Source organism: Gavialis gangeticus, unplaced genomic scaffold, assembly GCF_001723915.1.
Source record: "Gavialis gangeticus isolate Ggan-Ray unplaced genomic scaffold, GavGan_comp1, whole genome shotgun sequence".
Taxonomy (NCBI): Eukaryota; Metazoa; Chordata; order Crocodylia; family Gavialidae; genus Gavialis; species Gavialis gangeticus.
Window position 1 is genome coordinate 28,090,969 of NW_017729034.1, and position 20,305 is coordinate 28,111,273.

At 44.3% G+C, this 20,305-nt stretch overlaps 1 protein-coding gene across 1 annotated transcript in view; it reads right to left on the bottom strand.

Moving 5' to 3' along the window:
- Window positions 1–17,952, bottom strand: part of DNAH8 (dynein axonemal heavy chain 8) — a 397,167-nt gene extending 379,215 nt beyond the window's left edge. Inside the window, exons 1-8 of the mRNA XM_019526702.1 lie at window positions 17,555–17,952; window positions 16,747–16,881; window positions 12,308–12,392; window positions 5,877–6,025; window positions 4,006–4,195; window positions 3,502–3,665; window positions 2,227–2,403; window positions 903–1,016 (exon numbers count right to left, since the gene is read on the bottom strand). Of these exons, the coding sequence (XP_019382247.1) occupies window positions 903–1,016; window positions 2,227–2,403; window positions 3,502–3,665; window positions 4,006–4,195; window positions 5,877–6,025; window positions 12,308–12,392; window positions 16,747–16,881; window positions 17,555–17,860 (1,320 nt within the window). The 5' untranslated portion in view covers window positions 17,861–17,952. The remainder of the gene's footprint in view (window positions 1–902; window positions 1,017–2,226; window positions 2,404–3,501; window positions 3,666–4,005; window positions 4,196–5,876; window positions 6,026–12,307; window positions 12,393–16,746; window positions 16,882–17,554) is intronic.
- Between the last annotated feature and the right edge of the window lie 2,353 nt (window positions 17,953–20,305).

A 20,305-nucleotide genomic window follows, 5' to 3' on the forward strand; every position in this document is an offset into this window, starting at 1 on the left:
TTATGCTGACCCATGCTGAATGTTGGAACATGCTGAAATAAGGCTTAATTTATAGGCAAAGAAGGTAAAGTATAATCAAGTCTAATCAAATAATAGTTTAAAAATTCAAAGTTAGATTAGTATTTAGAAAAAATAATATTCTGAAGTAGAAGTCATCATAAAGAAGCTTCTGTCTTAAAGTTTACTGTTTTCTACACGTTCTACATGAACATTTTACTAGGGGTGCGCCAATAAAGATTTTTTTGGCTGATACTGATAGCCGATTGATTATTAACCAGCCATATTGGTCAATACCAATCCAATAGCCAATATGCAGCACAGCAGCTTGGAGAGCAGTGTCCAGCCAGTAAGTCTGTGGTGAGGGAAAAGGGCATTGGGGTGGGGGCAGCAGATCAAGGTCCTAATGGTGAGGAAGAGAATGGGGCAGGGGTAGTAGGCACTGCCTCACTGGGCCAGGGCGGTGCACGAGACACAGCCACAGCTTGTCCACAGGGGTGGAAGGAGTGGGGGCAGCTCCCTGCCACTGTGTGCACCCCTGGAGAAGGCATGGGGGTCATGTGCCTCCTGGATGTGTGTGTGAGATGAGGTCAGCCAGCTGCAGGCTCAGGGCCAGGGATTGCACCAGCCTCTTCCCAGTGGAGAGACTGGGTCAGGACTGCGCTCAAAGGTGGCAGGGGCGAAAAGAGCGGTGGTGGCGCTGGGTGGGGGGCCCTTCCCTTCCCCATGCCCCTTCCCCCCCACCAGATTTACCAGCAGAATGCAGCATTTATCACTACCAAAAAAAGCTAATTGTCGATAATGTCAATTTTCCTTTTATTGGTGTTGATTCAATATGGACTGATATATTGGTGCACCTCTACATTTTACACTATATACCTGAAAATCACAAAGGATAGAATTACCAGATCATAATTGTAAAGTGGCTGACAAACTTTTTCAAGTGTGTATAAATATCTCACGTTGTCTTTTGATTCATTTGCTGTATCTGTGATTCTGGCATCCAACTCTCTCCATATCTAAAGGGAGAAATACAGTACAAAAAAACGTTTTGAATCACAGAATCATAGGAGTTAGGGTTGGAAAGGACTTCAGGAGGTCATCTAATCCAAACCTCTACTCAAAACAGGACCATCCCCAACTAGGTCATTCCAGCCAGGCTTTTGTTAAGTCAGGCCTTAGACAGCTCCAAGGATGGAGTTTCCACCACCTCTCTAGGTAACTTGTTCCAGTACTTCACCACCCTCCTAATGAGAAAGTTTTTCATAATATCCAACCTAAACTTCCCTTGCTGCAACTTGAGACCATTTCTTCTTATTCTGTCATCTGCTACAACTGAGAACAGTCTAGCTCCATCCTCTTTGGAACCATGCTTCGGGTAGTTAAAGGCTGCTATCAAATACTCCCTGGGCATGTCTACATGAAACACTTAATGCTCATTGGACTAATTCTACTGTGCATTAGTGTGTCATGCAAAAACCATACTAATGGACTAATGCACAGTAATTAGTCCAATGGGCATTAAGCATCACCTAAAAAGCATTCATCTGCACTAATGTGCAGTAGCACCAACTGCAGCGCATTAAGTTAATACCTGTTACTATAGGTACTAAACTTAATGTGCCATAATTACAGCACATTAATGAATGTGCAGACATGCCCCCTCAGTCTTCTATTCTGCAGACTAAATAAACTCAGTTCCCTCAGCTTCTCCTCCTAATTCATGTGCCCCAACCTCCTAACCATTTTTGTTGCCCTTCACTGGATTCTCTCCACTTTGTTCATATCCTTTCTGTAGTGTGGGGCCCAAAACTGGACAAAGTATTCCACATGTGGCCTCACCAGTGCTGAATGGAGGGGAAGAATCGCTTCCCTTGATCTACTGGCAACGCTCCTACTAATGCAGCCCAGTATACAGTTAGCCTTCTTGGCAACAAGGGCACACTGTTGACACATATTCAGCTTATTGTCCACTGTATAGTGATCATTTACCCCAACCAGGGATTGAACCTGAAACTTTGATATTATTAGGACCATACTCTAACCAAATGAGCTGGTCAAAAAAGTTTCCTCAAACACAAGGACTGCCATTTCCAGCTGGGAAGTTCAGGGAGATACACCCAGCCTTGAACTTGTAACCTTCTGAAATCTAGCTTACCACACAAGCCCTTGGCTACAGAGCCCAGCCTTGAATCAATCAAGGCAGAGTTGAACAGAATGGAGAATTACCTTCAATAGTTTAGAATGTGCAATATTTAAAACATTTATGACAGCTTTGCAGCTTGGTCCTTTGATCTGTTCAATAATAAAATTAAATTTGGCAGACGTGCGTTTCCAATGTTCTAGCTCAGTCAGCGGACCTGAATCATCAGCTTCTTTTCTCATCTGCTCACTCTCAATCAAAACCTACAACCAATAATTGTAAATGTAAAAAAAATTGCATTTCTATTTTATATATTTCATATTGTATATAACTATCAGTGATAGATATAATATTTCTAAATTTAAAAATAAAACATGAACTTTGTTCTCATATGTATTTGATTTCTTATAACAGAAATATCCAGCAGAAAGATCCAGCCATAAATAACAAACAGCTGGGCTGAAGACATTCAGGATGCAGTGAGAATCAACCTTTTTGACAGGGACACTACAAATTAGTCCTGCACTGTCCAAGTGCCACTCTGATTTCTTTCCTCTGTGTGATCTGCTACTCTGCTTCTGCTCCCCACTCTGTTTTTCCTGTTTGATTTCCTACTCTGGCTTCTGCTTCCTCCTTATCTGCTGCTGTGCTCCCTATTCCTTCTCTCATCTGCCACATGCTGCCCACAGAGGCTGAGCCACTTATGGCATACATACTGCATACTGGCCACCCCTGCTTTAGAGATGGGATACAGCATTTCAAAGAATAATTCTATTTAAAAAAAACAAAAAAAATCACACTATCATACACTGAAACTTAGGCCAATGAGACATGAAACAAGCACTTAAGTGCTGCCGTTAGCTGGGATGAGCTAAATCGCGCATTTACATGATTCCTTAAGAGTTTGAGTTTCAGTGAAGCTAACTAATTACTTTTTAAAAAAAACCTAGGGAAGATAATTATTTACTTAGAAACAAAACTTTTTATATGTTTTTCTTTTGCTGGACAGTCCATTTGACACGGTGGATTCAGAGAACACAGATGAAATTAGCAAGAGTATCAACAGTACATTGGCAACTGATAAAAACTTGCAGAAACATGAGGCTTGACAGACTTTAATGGGGGAAGATCACTGGCATGAAGTGCCATCTCTCCATAGAGAGAGATGGTATTTGGTCTCTACAGACCAAATATCAGTATATGCCTATAGGTGTGTGGATGTATAAAATAAGTATGTTCCCTTGTCTTATTCTCCTCTCCTTCCTATTGTTTTGTATACCACAATGATTTAAGACTATACAGATTTTATTAAAGAACTTATTGGTTCTGTCCATTGGGATATACATTTTAAGATAACTTACTTGTTCAATCTGCTTATACCATATCATAAACACATCCTCTAGCTCATGCACTGTATCAGGATTAGCAGCTGCTGCTGTGACTTCCTCAAAGGACTGGAGTTTAGAAAAGTCAACAGAATCTATTTTTTTTAACTCAACAGTTCCTTTAATGCTTATTGTAGCACCTAAGATAAAACAATTAAAATGAAGAATATGCTCAAACCCTGTTTGTTTCTAGCAATCCAAAACACTTCACTCCGGAAATAAACCCAATAATCAATTTTGCTGCTACAAAATAATTATTTTACTTGGCTCACAAAAAAGTAATAAAAAAATGAAAATTGTGATCATAAATACTGTGCTAGCTCCTTCCTTAAAAATGTCATGCCATGCAAACTGAAGCCTATTAAGTAACAACATTGTATCTTCCTTGTAAAATAGGATTATATTTCTTTAATATGTTTAAGACACTTTCTTTTGAAAGGTAACCCTTAAATGGAATGATTTACTTAATCTGTTTCTTACCATCTAAAAATGAAAGATATCTGTTAATGGTTTCTGTAAAATTCTGTTTTTCATATGTTCCCTGTTTGGTTTGGTTTAAAGCACCCCAATTGTTTGTTGCAAGAATAGCCGGTAGAAAAATCTTTGATAGCATGTTCCTAACACCAAGTAGAAGTCCTTCAGTAGCATCCAATGTACAAAAATATATATCCTGTAAAAGAAAACACAATTATTATAAGCAATGCAACAGATTTTCCTGAAAACACTGATTTTTAAAACATGCAAGCCTTCCATACAGGTCAATTTAAATTAAAAAAATATTACAACAAAAACTTCATTTAGGAAAGGTGTTATTTAATTTGAAATATCGACATACATACGAATATGTAAGTGTTATTGATTTTTATCTCATACACAACAGATAAGAAATTATTCTCTGATGATTCAGTACATTTTTAGTATAGTATAGACTATTTAAGACACCCATCGGTAGACCAAAGAGCTGTTTAAATCATGCAAAACACACTAGCCATTTGCCAAAACCCATTCATTTCAATCTTAAGTGCCACTTAAATCTTTGTGCTAGTAGCTGAAGAAGTAACCTAATTTTAGCTGTTGGCACCTACAACAGGACCCCCCACCTCTGCAGGTGGTTTGTCTGCACTAGTCCTCTCTCTCTCTGGTCTCCCAGGGTATTATCCAAATACCTTGTCTGCCACACCCTGATGTTAAAATGGATATAAATTTAAGATGCTGCCCTCAGGTTATCAGACTGGGCCTTGAGTTGCCACACTCTGCCCTAGTCATCATGGGGCTGCCAGTCAGTCCAATCCTTCAATCCTAGCCCTGAGCAGGGCTCCCTATAAACCAATTACCAGTCTCTATGGATAGCCCTCGGTCTCTTTGGGTGCTCCAACCTTTCCAAAATATTTAGGTGGCTTTCAAATCACCATTTTTAAATTAACCCCTTACCCTTATGAAATTTTTCCCAATATAAATCTTGTGTTCAATACTGGGACAACACACAGTGTTAAGATCCTATAGTATATCTACCTACCAGTGCTTTCTTTCTTTTGAGGCCTAATACTCTAGACTTTTTAATGGTAAAAATTGTATTACTTTTTAAATATTACTATTTATTATTTGTTAAGTACTAATATGCATAGTAGTGCTTTAAAATAAAGATGGAATTCCTATAGTAGGGCTTTAAAATAAAGATGGATTTCCTATCCTAAGAGTCTGAAATCACAATGAATTACTAGATAAACCTATATAGACTTGATTTTCATTTATGCTAAGGCCCCTTAACACTGTTAGAGTACTATAAAGGGGCTTTAGTGTAAATGAAAATCAGGCCAATATATTTTTAATATCAAAAGAATAAAATAGAAATGTAGATTCTCCACAATCTACTTAGGCTAAAATTGTTTTTGGTATCCCATAATGATGTAGAGGAGGAAGGAGTCAAGCAATCTCTTCCTCTCCTTGCTTTCTGCATGCAGGAGGATAGACAAAACTTCATGTACTTGAGCTTAGAGAGATCCTTGATATCGCTAATATTGATTGTGACTTTAACCTCTTCAGAGACAGTAAGAAAGGAAATAAGGAGCAAATCAACATAGCTGGTAGCATATGCAACCCTTTCGGAAGGGTATCTCACTTGTGCTTGCCAGGAATATGCCCATTCCTAAAGTATTCAAGGATCTTGCTGTACTGTATCTGTCTAATGCCCCACAAAAAGGAGAGTATAGAGAACTTTGTGCTATGAATCAACAGTCAAGAAAAAATATGAGGTGCTACATTATAATGCAGTAACAATATGAACCTGATATAAAACATCCTAACTTTAATTCTGGGTATAACCAATATAAGAACCATAAAAATGAGAGTACCTCATGCATAGTTTTTGCATTTACAGGGATGTCACTCCTATAACGAGTGAAGAATAAACAGAGTCCTTTGAACTTGTCTGGTGTGGTATCAACATACAATCTCATAATTTTAGTTCCTTTTACAACTCCTGGAATTGTTCGACCACATTCTGAAAATAAATTAAAGCATATTAGTATTTTTTTTTAAATCCAAGTGTGCGTGTGGGCACATATACATACGTATATATGTGAGCAATGGAAATGGCCAAATGGACACTACCTCCCCTGGAGTAGCATGTAATACTGGAGGTCACTGGTTAGTGACATGGGGAAAGACTGGTCCCAACCCCAGACCAACTAAACAACTCAGTCTCTACTATAGCAGATGTGTCAAGGACCCTGTGGAGGATGCCAGCAGTGGCACACACTCAAAATAACAGCAGCAGCATCTTCTGCCACATCTACAAGACAGTTTACTAACTGGAGGCAGGCAGAGGGAAGAGATGTCCTTGCCACCTAGGGTGACAAGAACACATACAGCTCACTCTGGACATGTAAATACAGTCAGGCTTTCTATGAGCACATGATTTTAAAAATGGCCCCCTTGGGACACAGCCATGGTTGGAACTAGTGTCACATCAAGCCAAAGTGCTGAACACAAGACAACAAAGCCCAAAAGACCAATAAAGTATTGGACACTTGGAGGGTGTCTTGCACTTAATACAGGCAACTGTCTCAGATTCTAGCAGGCATAACTGACTTAAGAGTATGACTTCACTGCTGATTCCAGAGTTAATGCTGAGGCCAAAAAAGGACTCAGGGAAATAAGACCTTTGGTTCCAGGCCTGCCACAGCCAAGGAGCAGGATGACTTTGGAGAGTTCCTTCTTCTGTTCGGGAACATTGAAAGGGAGGTTCCTGATGTCACTAACATCAAATATCCCATCCCACCTGAAAACACCGTTGATCTTACACCAGGCCAACTCATCAATATCACATCCCACCGTCTCCTTGTCCGCGCAGCTGAGTATTCCCTCCATATTCCTGCTACCCAACTCCCATGCTCCTACTGACCACTCCAACTTCAACTCATGAGTACATCCCAACAGCTGCACACAAGCCAGCTCTCTTCCTCCAAGCGCTCAAGACAAAGCCAACTAAAGACATAGGCAAGACAAAACCAAACCACTTGGTAAGTTTCAGCCCTCTAGTACAGTGACAATATAGGCATTTTTCCACCCCACAAACTGACTCCTAGCCTCATTATACTCAACCAGTCCCACAAACTGACCCTTGCACCATCATGCCATGATCCTTTACCTCAAACAGGATAGGAGAGACAGCACCTCTCACCCAGTATTACTCAGCTAAGAACTGCAGGAGGAAGAGATGGTAGTTATCCATTCTGAACCCCTCCCCCCCCCCCCCCAAGGTGACTGTGCTGCTGCTGTAACTGAAGAGCCCTCAAATTTTACAAGGCTTGCAGTGACAGCAAGCACTCAGCACATACTAAAAGGGGGGCGGAGGGGGCAGGCACTGGGCTCCTTCTTCTGCATTTGACAGTCCTTGTGGATCTCCAGAGACTTGGGCCTAAAAGACAAATTGCCAGCCTAGTCCTCTAACCGCAGAGCACCAGCACAGCATAGACTTCAGCTGCAAGGGAGAGTAAGTCTACACAATTTTCAAGTGCTCCAAATTAGAAGCTCTTTATATTGCAGTAGAATTCGATGCACTGCAAAAGAACATTTGCCCATACCCTTTGATAGGCACTTCCTTTCTTTCTGTGGTGTTGAGAGGCTTCAATCAGAGCTGGTATGCCTCCTCAAACTGGTTTGAGAGAAGGGCATTGAGACCATGTGGGTCAAGATACGGGGGGGATGAGGAGAAGGAGACATGATGGTAAGCATCTACTACAGATCACCACACCAGGAAGAGGAGCCAGATCTTGAATTTTCCAAGAACTAACGGAGGCTGCACATTCAAGGGACATGGTTGTCATGGGAGACCTCAGTTATCCTGACATCTGCTGGGAGAAGCACATGGCCAGATTTGACCGGTCACATAGGTTTTTGAACTTTAGTTAGTACAGGAGATGAATGGGCCAACCAGGGGGAAGGCTTTGTTGGCTTTGGTTCTAGCCAAAGAGGATGACCTGGTGGTAGATCTGAGGATTGAGAGTAATCTGAAAGATAGTGATCTCATCCAGAGCACAGATACGGCGGCCCACACCCCTGAGAGGGCTACAGGGTTGTGCCAGACTCCTCCTAGGGATGCAAGCCCCCAGATCTGAGCACTGGATGAGAGGAGGCTGCTGCTGCCACCTGGGACCAGCAGCAGCAACAATCTTCCCTGGCACTGGGCACAGGCAGGAGCCTGGGCCTCCTCTCATCCCGTGTGCAAATTCAGGGGCTCACACTAGGGCTGTGCGAAACACCATCATTACATTTCAGTGTCCATTTCACCATTTTGAAGGGACAGTGTTTTGTTTTGCTGTTTTGTTTAGAAGCACTGTCCCATTTTGTCGAAACTGTTTCACTGAGTTTCGACATTTCACCCATAGGCTATAATGGGGAATCATGAAAATGCCTAAAACTCTCTCAGTTCTTGCCTGATCTGGATGAAAATTGCAGGGATGGTAGCCCCTTCCAGAGGCATGACACCTGCCAAGTGGCAAGGAGATATGTGTAGAGGTTCCTGGGAAACTGCACCTCAAACTGTTCAAAGCAGAAGTCCTGACACTTGCCTCCTCTCATCAGGCAGCCTCCTCTCATTTGGCACATGGATCAGGGGGTTCGCATCCCTGGGAGGTCTGTGGGGCTGTTCTAGTCCTCCCATGGGTGCAGGCCCCCAGATCTGCACACCAGATGGGAGGAGGCTGCCGCTGTCACCTGGGATCAGCGCTGGGCACAGCCTGCACCCAGCACTGGAGAACATTGCTGCTGCTGCCTGAGCCTCCTCTCATCTGGCACAGATCCAGGGGCTCGCACCCCTGGGAAGAGTCTGGCACAGCCTGGCAGCCCTCCCAGGGGTACGAGTCCCCAGATCTGTGCCCTAGATGAGAGGAGGCTCAGGCTGCCGCTCCCACCAGGGACCGAAGCTGGGTGTGGGTTGTATTTAACACCAGACAAGATTGTTGCTGCAGCAGCCTGAGCCTCCTCTCATTCATCGCAGATCCGGGGTCTTGCACCCTGCGATGATTCCAGCACAGCCCAGCAGCCCTCGTGGAGGTGTGAGCCCCCAGATCTGTGTGCCAGATGAGAGAAGGGTCAGGCTACCTCTCCCACCAGGGACCGGCGCCCCCGCCACTCGCCTCCCTGCTCGGCTACAGCTCCCTAGTTGGACTGTCTCTGGCTCCAACCCCACTGCTCAGCCCACAGCTGGCTGTTGCGTGCTCACTAGCAAAGTAGCCAGCTGCAGTCACCTTGCGCATTCCCCGCTAGGCTGTGGCCCCCCACATGCGCCCCCACCTGGCTGCAGCGCCCCCCCTGCATCCCCACCCGCACCCCCATCCAGCTGCAGCCCCCCCACGCATTCCCTGACCAGCTGCAGCCCCCCTGCAGCTTACCAGCAACAGCAGCCACATTCTTGGCCTTGTGGCACGGCCCCCCTGCACGGTCTCCCCACAGTCCCCCTGCACAGCCCCCCCACAGCCTCTACCATAGTGTGCCACTGTGGCCCAGCTCAGCACAGCACAGGGCCGTGTGCTTTTGGGCAGCTCCAGGCTGTCACCCAGGGCTGCATGCCACTCACAGGGACCGCTCACCGGCCATACCAGCCCAGGTTCTGCATGCACAGAAGTGGCCCAGCTGGATGGTGCAGGGTTCATGCATGCAGTACCCAGGCCAGTATGGCTGGTGGTCCCTACAAGTGGCGCACAGCCCCAGGTGACAGCCTGAAGCTGCCCAAAAGCACAATGCCCTGCACTGCGCTGTGCTGAGTCAGGCTGCGGCAGCGCGCTGTGGCAGAGGCTGTGCCAATACCTGGAGGCTGGGGCCAAGCCGCATTGCCCCCCACTGTGCAGGGGGGCTGTGCCACAAGGCCAAGAGTGCAGTTGCTGTTGCTTGTAAGTTGTGGGGAGGCTGGAGCTGGAAATTCCATCACGTGTTTGTAAAACAGCACAAGTTGTGCTCTGTTACTCACAGGGACATGGGAGCAGCAGAGCATCCTGCAGGTGGCTGCACTCCCAATCAGGCACAACTGCCTGACTGGGAACAGGGCCTGGCTGTTGGTGATAAAAGCAGGCCCTGAGCCATGGAGCCAACAGTTTGTCGCTAGCAGACAAGGGGAGAACATCACCTGGCTGGACCTGCTGCTCAGAACAACTTGGAGGTACAGGGCAGGAACTACGGGAATGGTTGGAGGTTCCTGGTCCTGGGCCATGACTTAAAACTACATCCTGCTGGGGCTGGATAGTGTGATAGGACTGCTGGTGGCGAGGCAGTCTCCAGGAAGTGCCACATCTGTACCTCCCCAGTGAAGGGTGAGCATAGGGCCCCAGAAAGGCACAGCCCTTGCTGCCTTCTGGGCTGCCCCATGGAGGGGAAAGGCAAGGGGAGCATATCCCAAAGACAAAACAAGGGCACAGGCTCACAGCAAGATCTGAGGCAGGGCCCAGGTCGTGTGAAGGGACCTGAGGCAGAGCCCAGGTTTACAGTGAGTCCTTAGGTGTATGAAGGAGCTGGATGTGAGGTTCCAGGGGGTGGGGCCCTGAGCCCAGGAAGGAGCTGGGTGTAAAGCTCCTCAGGCAAGGGGATTGAGGCCCAGTGGTGGGCAGGGGAGTGTGGGGGCATGAGGAGACCAAGAGGGTCCCAAGGCGGGCAGGGAGCCCAAGGAAAGGGAAGGGCTGGGAGCCCCAAGTGTGTGAGACTGAGAGCCCAGTGCGAGGGCACATGGATTGTGAGCCCAGTGTGAGGGCATATGAGTGAGAGTCCCAACGTGAGGCACTGGAGTGCAGGTCTCAGTGTGAGGGCATGGAATTATACGCCTGGTGTTAGGCCATGGATGCTATCTGCGAGGCATGGGACAAGGTATAAGGGGAGGTTTGGTGCCGTGTACAGGCCCTGGGCATCAAGGCAAATAAATAGGCAGCCTCCTGCCTTGTTATCAACTTTATATTGATATAAAGGCGTGGCAGATGAGGTAGGTGGGTGGTTAGCCCAGAAACAAGTGGGCACGCCAACAATTCAACCAGCCCCGGGATGCTCACTTGTTACAGTATTACTATATTGAGACTCACATGATTCACTGGCAGGGATGAAATCTTGAGATCAATAACACAGGCCTGTTACTCAAGTTAAAAGAGTAACTATGGTAATAGGCTACCATTCTCTACCAGGACCAGCAGTAAAGAGTGAGGCACACCTGGCCAATGGGTTTCAAAGATCTTCGACAACAGTAGAGGAATGGTGAGAGTTGGGAATCTTCGATTCCCTTCCAGGTTCTGATGTGCGTACACTCTGGTTAACATACATCTTCTGCCTATTTCCTAAAGCTTGGTACCTACTGCACCCTTCTCAGCAATTTGTCCCTGTCCTAATTTTGTTTTTTCCATTACCCAGTTCCTTGTCTTGTTTCTCCTTGCCTATACAGTCCCAATCTCCATTCCTCAGGCTTCTCATCTGAGTCTTTTTGAACAGCTAGTCCTAGTTTCCCTTGTGGGCTTCCTATCTAAAACCAAACCTCTTTACTTAACTCCCAGTCTCTCCTTCCCATGCTTCAAACTTGCACAGCCAATCCAACTTCCCGTCATACCTTGACTCACTATTCTCAACCTCCTTGTAGAGTAAATTCTTGCTCTCCATTTTCAGCTAATATTATCCATCTCTTTCCTCTCTTCCAGCCACCCAAATCATCGTGCCTGTCCAATTTTCCACCTCCTGCACCATCTTCTAATCCCTGTCTCTTTTCCTAACGAGACCTTCATCCTAGAACTCCTACTCACAATTTCTCTTTTATGTCCCTAATTCCAAACTCAGGCTTAACAAGATACTAACTTCCCAATCTACAAATTTCCCTTCTCAACTCCTTTTCCCTCTGGGCCTGAGTCAAGCACCTTCCTCCTCCATGCTGCCTGGGTGTCAGTGTCATTGAAAAGAAAAGAGAAATAATCCCTAAATTTTCAGTTCTAGTGCCCCAGCCCACTCAGCCAAAGCAGTAGTTAGATAGCAAACCAGGAATGAGACCTTCTTAAAGAAATGGCTGCCAGATTTTTTAACAATATAAAAAAACTAATGTTCTGTAGTTTTGTTCTCAAAAGCAGATGGACTGAAAAATTCTAAAGCAATTCAACCTGAGCCAGATACCCAGCAAAAAAATGTCAGTCCATGTATGGTTAAAGATAGATAAAGGTATAAATGACTGTGAAGAGGATCTTATAATGGGAAGATTGAAGTAACACTAGATGGTACAATCAGCACACAAATTATGATAATGTTAAGAAAATACAAAATTTACCTACTCCTGGTGCATCTCCTTCTTGATACAAAAATTTCAATGTTCTGTTTCCTCCTTTGGCAAAAAAATTATCGAATGCTGCTAACTGTTAAATCAAAAAGTGTATCACTGTAAATCAAATGCTGACAGAATATTTCATTTATATTTATCTTAAAATCATACAGTGTTCTTTGACTTGTTCAAGGATTTGGTGACATGGGATAAGTGTTTTATTCTATAAGAGCAGGAAAATGAACTATGTGACCAAATTGTTCTTTCCAAACTCTAACTTTATTTATTGGGAATTTAAAGTGAAAATAAAGAACCTGAATATAAATTTAAAAAAACAAACTAACCCCATTCTTGGCATTTGCTGGTAACTAATACCCTGAGCATGATCTTTGAAAACTATTGTGTTAATGTAAAAGTGTGTTAAATAGCTATCTCCACATGATCCAAGCAAAAGTGAAAATACTGCAAAAGAAAAAGCAAAAAGTAGTTGGCAATTAACTATGGTTCCCTGGAGTAGATGTAAAGTACAGATGTGCACTCTTGTATGTATCTTCACACTCAGTAGGGTTATAAATATATACCCTCAGAACATCAAATGTCTCTGAGGAGTTTATACTCATATAAAGAGATGTAACAATAATCTTCTTCCACATATATCAATTGGTGTTGGCAAGTCAACTCTTGGACCTTCTGGTGTTCATAACACTGGCCACTTGTATGCATTACACTCTAGTAGGATAATGGTAACTCGCTGTGAACGCCTTTACACTTCTCCTGGTTTCTACCAGGAGTTTCTCCAGAAACAAAAATGGTGCTTCTGGAAGAAAAATAACCTATCTCCAACCCAGCAGAAGTCACTTCTGGGACAGCTTCTCCCAGGGAACAGGAAGAGTTGAACAGCAGGGAAATGTCTTTCATAACTTCTGAGATCAGGGTGACCCAGATCTCAGGGGAACAGCTGCTGCTTGCATTTTCCTGGTCCCAAGAGGAATCAAGTGGCAGGGAAAGGCTTCCCTACTTTTCCCAGAGCAGGAGGGGAGGGGAAGCAAGGAGCAAACCAGGGGCAACGCATAGGGGGTGCACGTGCACTCCCTGCGCTTGGCAGTGCACCCCCTGCAAAAAGGTGCCACCAACACTGTTGGCAGCGCTTGCAGCACATCGCCACTTGCCACCCCACCTCTGGCACGGCCAGCAGCATCTGTGGGCGGTCCCCAATTGCCCCTGGCCGCTGTTGGCATCTGCAAGTGGTCACTGGCCCATGGTCAGCATTCACCACCCCCCTCCCACCAGTGCTGGCAGTGTCTGTGGAAGCTCCCCTCTCACCACCACTGGGCTCCCGCTGCCGCTGGTGGAGCCATGCCCTCCCCAGCCGCCGAGGGCACGCATCATTCATGGAGCAAACTGCCCATGCACCATGCATGCTTCTCCTACCAAAGTGTCCAGTGTGAAGAGCGGACAGGACCCATGGCAAGAGCCAGGATGTTCAATCTGCTTGGCTCCCAGGCATTAGGAACACACTGCTTGTTCCCAAATCCACTCCTCACACCAGGATCCCCAACAATACAGCAGTTTAACAGTAGAGTATAAACAAGTCATATGTATTTACTCCCATAGGCATTAGAATAGCTATCTGTAATATAACCCATGAAACCCTGCATGGAAACCTGATAACAAAATAACCATATTTACTAGACTCTAATATGAGATCCCCCCCACCCCAAATCAGCGGGGGGGGGGGGGGGGGGGCTCATCTTAGATTTGCAGACAAAGTGGCAGGGAGACAAATGGTTGCTGCGGCTCTGACTCAGGCCCTGGGCTTGGGTTGGGGCCATAGTCAGACCCACAGCAGCCTCCTGCCACCCCCCCTACACACACATTTGCCCTCTGCAGCTTCTGTCCTGCACCACCACCCCCCACTCCCTTCCCTCACCTTACTGTCAGACACAGCTGAGCTCCAGTTCAGGCTGGACTCCTGCCCAGGCACAGAGCACATGGAAACTGTGTCCCCTGCCCAGCCTATCAGCAGTGCTGACACTGCTGCATGACTGTAGGGGCTGCTGTATTTCCATGTGCTGTGCTCCAGAAGGGAACAGAACCCAAGCAGTGCCTCACAGTAAGGGGTGGGGGACAGCAGGGGGAGCCAGAGACTGGGGAGTAGGGGGAAAGGGCAGAGATTGTGGGGAGATGGGGGAAGAACAGAGGCTGTGGGGAGCTGGGGCAGGAAGACTAAAGGGTAAGAAGTGAGGAGGGCAGGGGGCAGAGGGCAAGGGGTCACCTGCCTCCCCCCAACCACTGCTTTCTCTGCCATATTAGTGGGTGAGGGGGTGACAAATTTAAGACAACCTTCCAATAATGAGATTCTGTAGCTGGAAAATTATAACAAATGTAGACATTTTTCATATACAGAATCTCATTATTGGGGGGTAATCTTAAATTCAAGGTCAATTCAGATGCAAGTAAATACAGTACCCCTTTCAACATTGCAACTTAAAACCCCAACTCCAACTCTCAGAAGGACTGTTTGGGATGAGAATCTTCACCTGGTGCATAGTCCAAGCTGTCCCAGATGGCACAAGGACTCACATCACTCCACAATCACATTGACTGCACCAACTTCTGCAGCCTTTTAAGTGAAACTAACTCAGGTCCTGCTCTGCAGCAGCAGTCAGTTTCTATTTCTGCTGGGGTCTCCTCTGTGGGGAAGTCAATCCTCCACCCAGCTGCACTCAGACCAGGCTCCTCCACAATCTCCTTGGGGCCTCTTTAAATGGTACTTGGAACATATCACAGAGCAAGGCCTCTCCCCTGCTCCATCCACACTACTTCAGGCAAACTGGCCCCCATATTGCAGCTCCTTTCTCCTCACTTCCCCTCCTCCAAGCCCTGAAAACAGCCTGGGGACTGTAGTTCAAACCACTGTCCTGTATTTCATTTTTGCAGGCTTTTTGTAGCCCCACCCACTCTCTCTCGCCTATTGGCTGGTAGCGACTTCCTGCCAGCTCCCAAGGCAGGTTGGGAGCCATCATTCAACTCAGCTCCCTGGAGATCCTGGTGTCAAAAAAAACCCACCACTGCTGATTAGCAGTGCAGCAAATGCATGCATGTACAGTGCGTGTGGTTTGCAGCATCACAAACCACATGTGCGCTAATTTGCACACACCCCAAGAGTGCAAGATTTGCAGGATCAGCAGGCAAGCAAACGAAACAAAGCATGGTTTGTAAGCTCAGCCATATGAGCATACTCCTCATGCCAGAGGTTTTTTTTCCTGTCTTTTAACCAATAGCTGTCTAAGATAAAATCCATAAGCAGCCTTAGAAGCAGGGACTTCTCACTGAGCTACAGAATCATGATCCATTTTTGCTTGCTCTCCACATTACTCAGTGACTACTTCAACACGAAAGATGCCAAAAAACCTGCTTAATTTGTTGTTCTTGACTATTCAAGCTTGTTATAATAAATATTGACTCTAAGACATCATAAACACTGAGACTTTATGACTGATCTTTTGTGATGGTAATTCATAGGTTGTGGAATCTGCTTGCCCTATACGACCATTTCTCTCTATCCCTTCCTCACTTACCCCCCTCCCTACCACCCCCACCCAAAAAAACCCCCACCTACAAAAGGTTAGGGGTCTACCCTTTTGTAATCATCATCATCCCTGTGTAGAATGTACTTTGAAAAATGACATAGTATTCTTTTTTAAAATCTCATTAATACTTCTATAGTATTTTAATTTTACTGTACTTTAGATACACGCACAAAACCATGAATATTTCAGTGAAGCTATTTCACAAATAATACAATTATTATTAAAACAAAATACTGTTATGTTGGGGAACAGATTAAATTTAGTTGAAGAAATAGATTTGGTGGCTGTCCTTCATTCAGGATACATTTAAGAAGCAGTTAAGCTCCTCTTATAGTAAGATGGCTTTAACAACAGGAGACACAACACAAAACCTAAGGCACAATAAAGTTTTGTCAAATAAGCTTTGTTTCATATAAGGTACAGAGGTTTCACTGGGTATTGTTTTAGTTGCACTATATGTAAGGAGAAGCAGAAGCAGCCAGAAACATCACAAATGGAAACAGAGAAAGCCTCAGAAAGATGGGAACCAGAAGCAGTCGTAACCTGGGAAAAACCTAAGGAAAAAAGTGTTTTAGGTGCTATAATACCTAGAACAGGAAGCTTGGAATGCTGACCAAAGAAATTGCGCTCTCTTGTTTGATTTGTACTGTGTTTGGTGATACAGGATTTTGTGAAAATTCTCTGTAAATAAATAGGACTACAACAAATAAACACTTAACTTCATCACCAATTTATCCTTGTGATAGAAACAAACCCCAAAATACCAAATATTGACTAACCATACAGTTCAGAAAGAGCAACAATACATAAGTATATTAATAACAGAAACTCAACACATTTTTAAATCAGACTCACTGATGGGCCATCCAAAATCATCTCTTCTACAGTTGTTACATCTAAGCAAAGTCTGTCTCCTAGAACTTCAAATATATATTTATATGAAGCGTCAACTTTCATCTTTCGACTTTCTCTTGCATCTCTATATCGTGCCTAAAACAAAACAAACAAACAAAAGCATTTAAAAGAACTAAAGTCTATGAAGTGGTTACAAACTGTAACTCCTAACCTGCTCCGTAACTGAAAATTGTTACTAAATATTATTGTTTATGTGAAACTTCCCTAATGGTACTCCAGGAAAAAGTAAATTCTTTCTGTGGTTTAACAGAAAAACAAAATAATAAAAATTACAGAAACACACATCAACACCACATGAATGCCAAGGAGGAGCAAACAAATATCCCACACTAAAAAAAAAATTGTTTTGTTTAAAAAAAAATTGTGGTATATATTAGCTAGTATTCTAGCTTAATCAATATTTCAATTACTGCTGTCCAAAATACATAAAAATAAAGGTCACTTATAAGTTAATTTGACTAAAACTACTTTTACTGGAAAAAGTCAAACACATATAGAAACATCTGCAGGACCAAGGACATGTACAGTTTGCAAGTGTCCCAGTATGCTATTCAGTGAGCATTTCATGTGCTTTTCTCTCCACTCTTCTAAAAAATTAAAATATGGCAAAACAATATTTCTAAGATAAAAAGCTACGCACATTTTAATAGGCAGAGCTTCTAATGACTGGATTTAATAAACTGAGGGGTAAAAGTGAAACTTTGGGGAGAAGACTACTGAGTTTAAGATCTAATACTTAATACTAAACCTGTTTTTCTTTTATGGTTTCTTGTAAAGACTGAACTCCACTAACACTCCGGCGAAATTTAGACATCCTGCGGCTAGCTGGAAGATAGGCCGGAGGGTCTTCAGAAGAATGGAGAGGTGCTGTTTGTCGAGCGTGGCCGGCAGATCTGGGCACAATATCCTCTGGTGCAGGAGGGCCAGGGGGAGTATCCTCTGGTACAGTTGTGCCAGATCCACCACCCTCAGGTGCAGCTGGGCTCGGGCCAGGCTGCCCAGCATCTTCTTCAGTTTTTGGAATTTCTATCTGATCCCTTGGTACCTCCTCCATTTTGAAATCTGCAATTTATCAACAATTCAATTACTGTTATGATATTTTAGAAATATGTTTACTTATACTCTCAAGTTAGAGTAGGAAATAAAGGGGCAAATCTCTAAAATTCTCTGCTATCTGCATAATGCTACTATTCCAATCCAGTCCTTTAACAGTTGCTAAACATAATTTACTGCAAAACTTAGATTAATGCCTGTGTTACAAATGTGTGTTGAAACTAATTATGGATTAGTTAGCTTTTAGTAAAATATAATAGAGCCATTTTCTGTCCAGTACTAATAACTTGTAAGATCATCATAAATAAATATAAATGATTTTTAATTAAAAACCACATTTTTAGCAACACCACAAGATGGACCACACAACATATTAAAGACTAGCATAACTTACATCACTGTTCAAAACTCATGTGGGTTACACTACTATTCAAAGAGGACAGACTATTAGAATTCCCAGGGAAGCTGCCAAAGTAGGTACTCTTATAGCAGGTCACAGGTGGCAGTAAAGACAATAACATATTGCACTGAGCATAGCTAGCTCAATAGAAAAGAGGACATGTGATACCTAAACTGTTGCAACTTACTTCAGTGCAGCACCAGATTCCAGTAAGTTTCACTACTGTAGGGCTAAACATCATGCATACATTCCATTTTTTAGATCTATGTTAGGGTAGGCTATGTTAATGCAAACATATTGCTTGTCTAAGCCTTTAGACATTTTGAAAACTACCGAGTATGATAAGGGTGGAATAGAAAGTGCTTTTTCAGTCTATCAGTCAATCAAAATATTCTGGAACTTCTGGTAATGATGTTAAAAGTTTCAATGAATCTGGAAAAAATATTTAAACTTAATACTATAATTGTTTATAAAAAGTAAATTATTTAATTTGTTGGTTCGAATGAAAATCAGAGGAGTTTGTGTATTTAGTGTTTGTCTTTAGTGCTTATGATAGTTAGATGTTTTCATTAAGGACAAATCCAAATTGTTCCCTTAACCTCCAATTTTGGTTACAGCATGGCTGAAAATTAGGTACCTGACTTAAAAAGCATGTTTCAAAGTAATCTATGCTCCCAATGCTTTCTACAAGGAAAGACAGGACCCTCCGAAGGACAGTTCAGAAGGCATGGAAATTAACCAGGAAACCACCAAGAGCAGGCAAAAGCAAAATTAAGCACAAGTGTGTCAGAACTGTCAATGTTTTCCAGAGCTTAAGTATCTGCCTGAGCACTGCATTTTAAGTACTTTTATCCATTCATGATCCAGAATCTTCAATACTCTTCTGAGAATAGGAACCTAATTGAACACAGCTCATTCTTGCTGAGAAAATAGCACTGACTTCTTTTTTTACACTTACCCAGTATGGCTATGTGAAGCTTTGGTCCCCAATTCAATTCAGCAGAGCTTTGGTTCAATTTGGTGGCCAAATCTCCAAATCTGAATCAAATCAAAGGACCCTTGAATCTCTCCGAATCGAATCAAAACCCTTTGGGATTTGGAAAGATTTGGCAATTTGGACAGATGCAGCTTTAAATGTTTTTTCTACATACCTCTAGGTAGCAGGGGCTCCTGAGTTCTGCGATGCTGGGGCACGTGGAGTGTCCCACAGAAGCACAGGGGGCTTCCCAGCCTGCTTGGCAGCAAACCTGGAAGTGGACCAGAAGCACTTCCGGTCCACTTCTAGTCTGCCGGGGAGCACACTGGGGGCATCCCCCAGCTTGGCAACTGCTACCTCCTGGGTCCCCCCGTGAGGGGTGTGGAGGAGCCTCCCTGCATGCTCCCTGGTGAGCCTGGTTTGCTGCTGAGCATGTGGAGGGTCCGCCTGTACTCCTGTGGGATGCTCCATTTGCCACATCATCGCAGCATTCATAAGCCACAATGGTACCTCGAGGTATATAGAAAAAACATTTAAAGCTGTATCTATGTCCAAATCATCGATTTTCCACATCAGCATCGAATCTTCCGATTCAGATTCGGCCGAATCAAATCAGGGACAGTGATCTGAATCAATGAAGCAAATCACTGTTCCCAATTCAGACCAGATCTGAATCTGAATTGAATAGGGCCAGCTTCACACACCCCTATTACCTAGGCAGGGGTGTCAAACTCGTCCAGCCGCTTGGGCCAGATCTGGACCATGGAGCTCCTGGTGGGCGGGATCAAGACCCAGATGCACCTCAGATGGCAGGACAAGCAGGGGAAACATGAACCACTGCAGATGCCTGAGGCACTATGTTAGCTTAGGACAAGGGTGAACAATTATTTGGGCTGGAGGGCCACTTTAGGAGCTTTAGTGAGCTGTTGTAGGGTGGGGGAGGGGGGTGCTGACTCAACCCAGTATGGTAGAGAGGGTGCTGACTTGGCCAGTGCAGCAGAGGAGGGTGCTGACCTGGCATGGTGCAGCTGGGGCGGGGAGGGGGAGCGGATGCTGGCATGGTGGGGGTG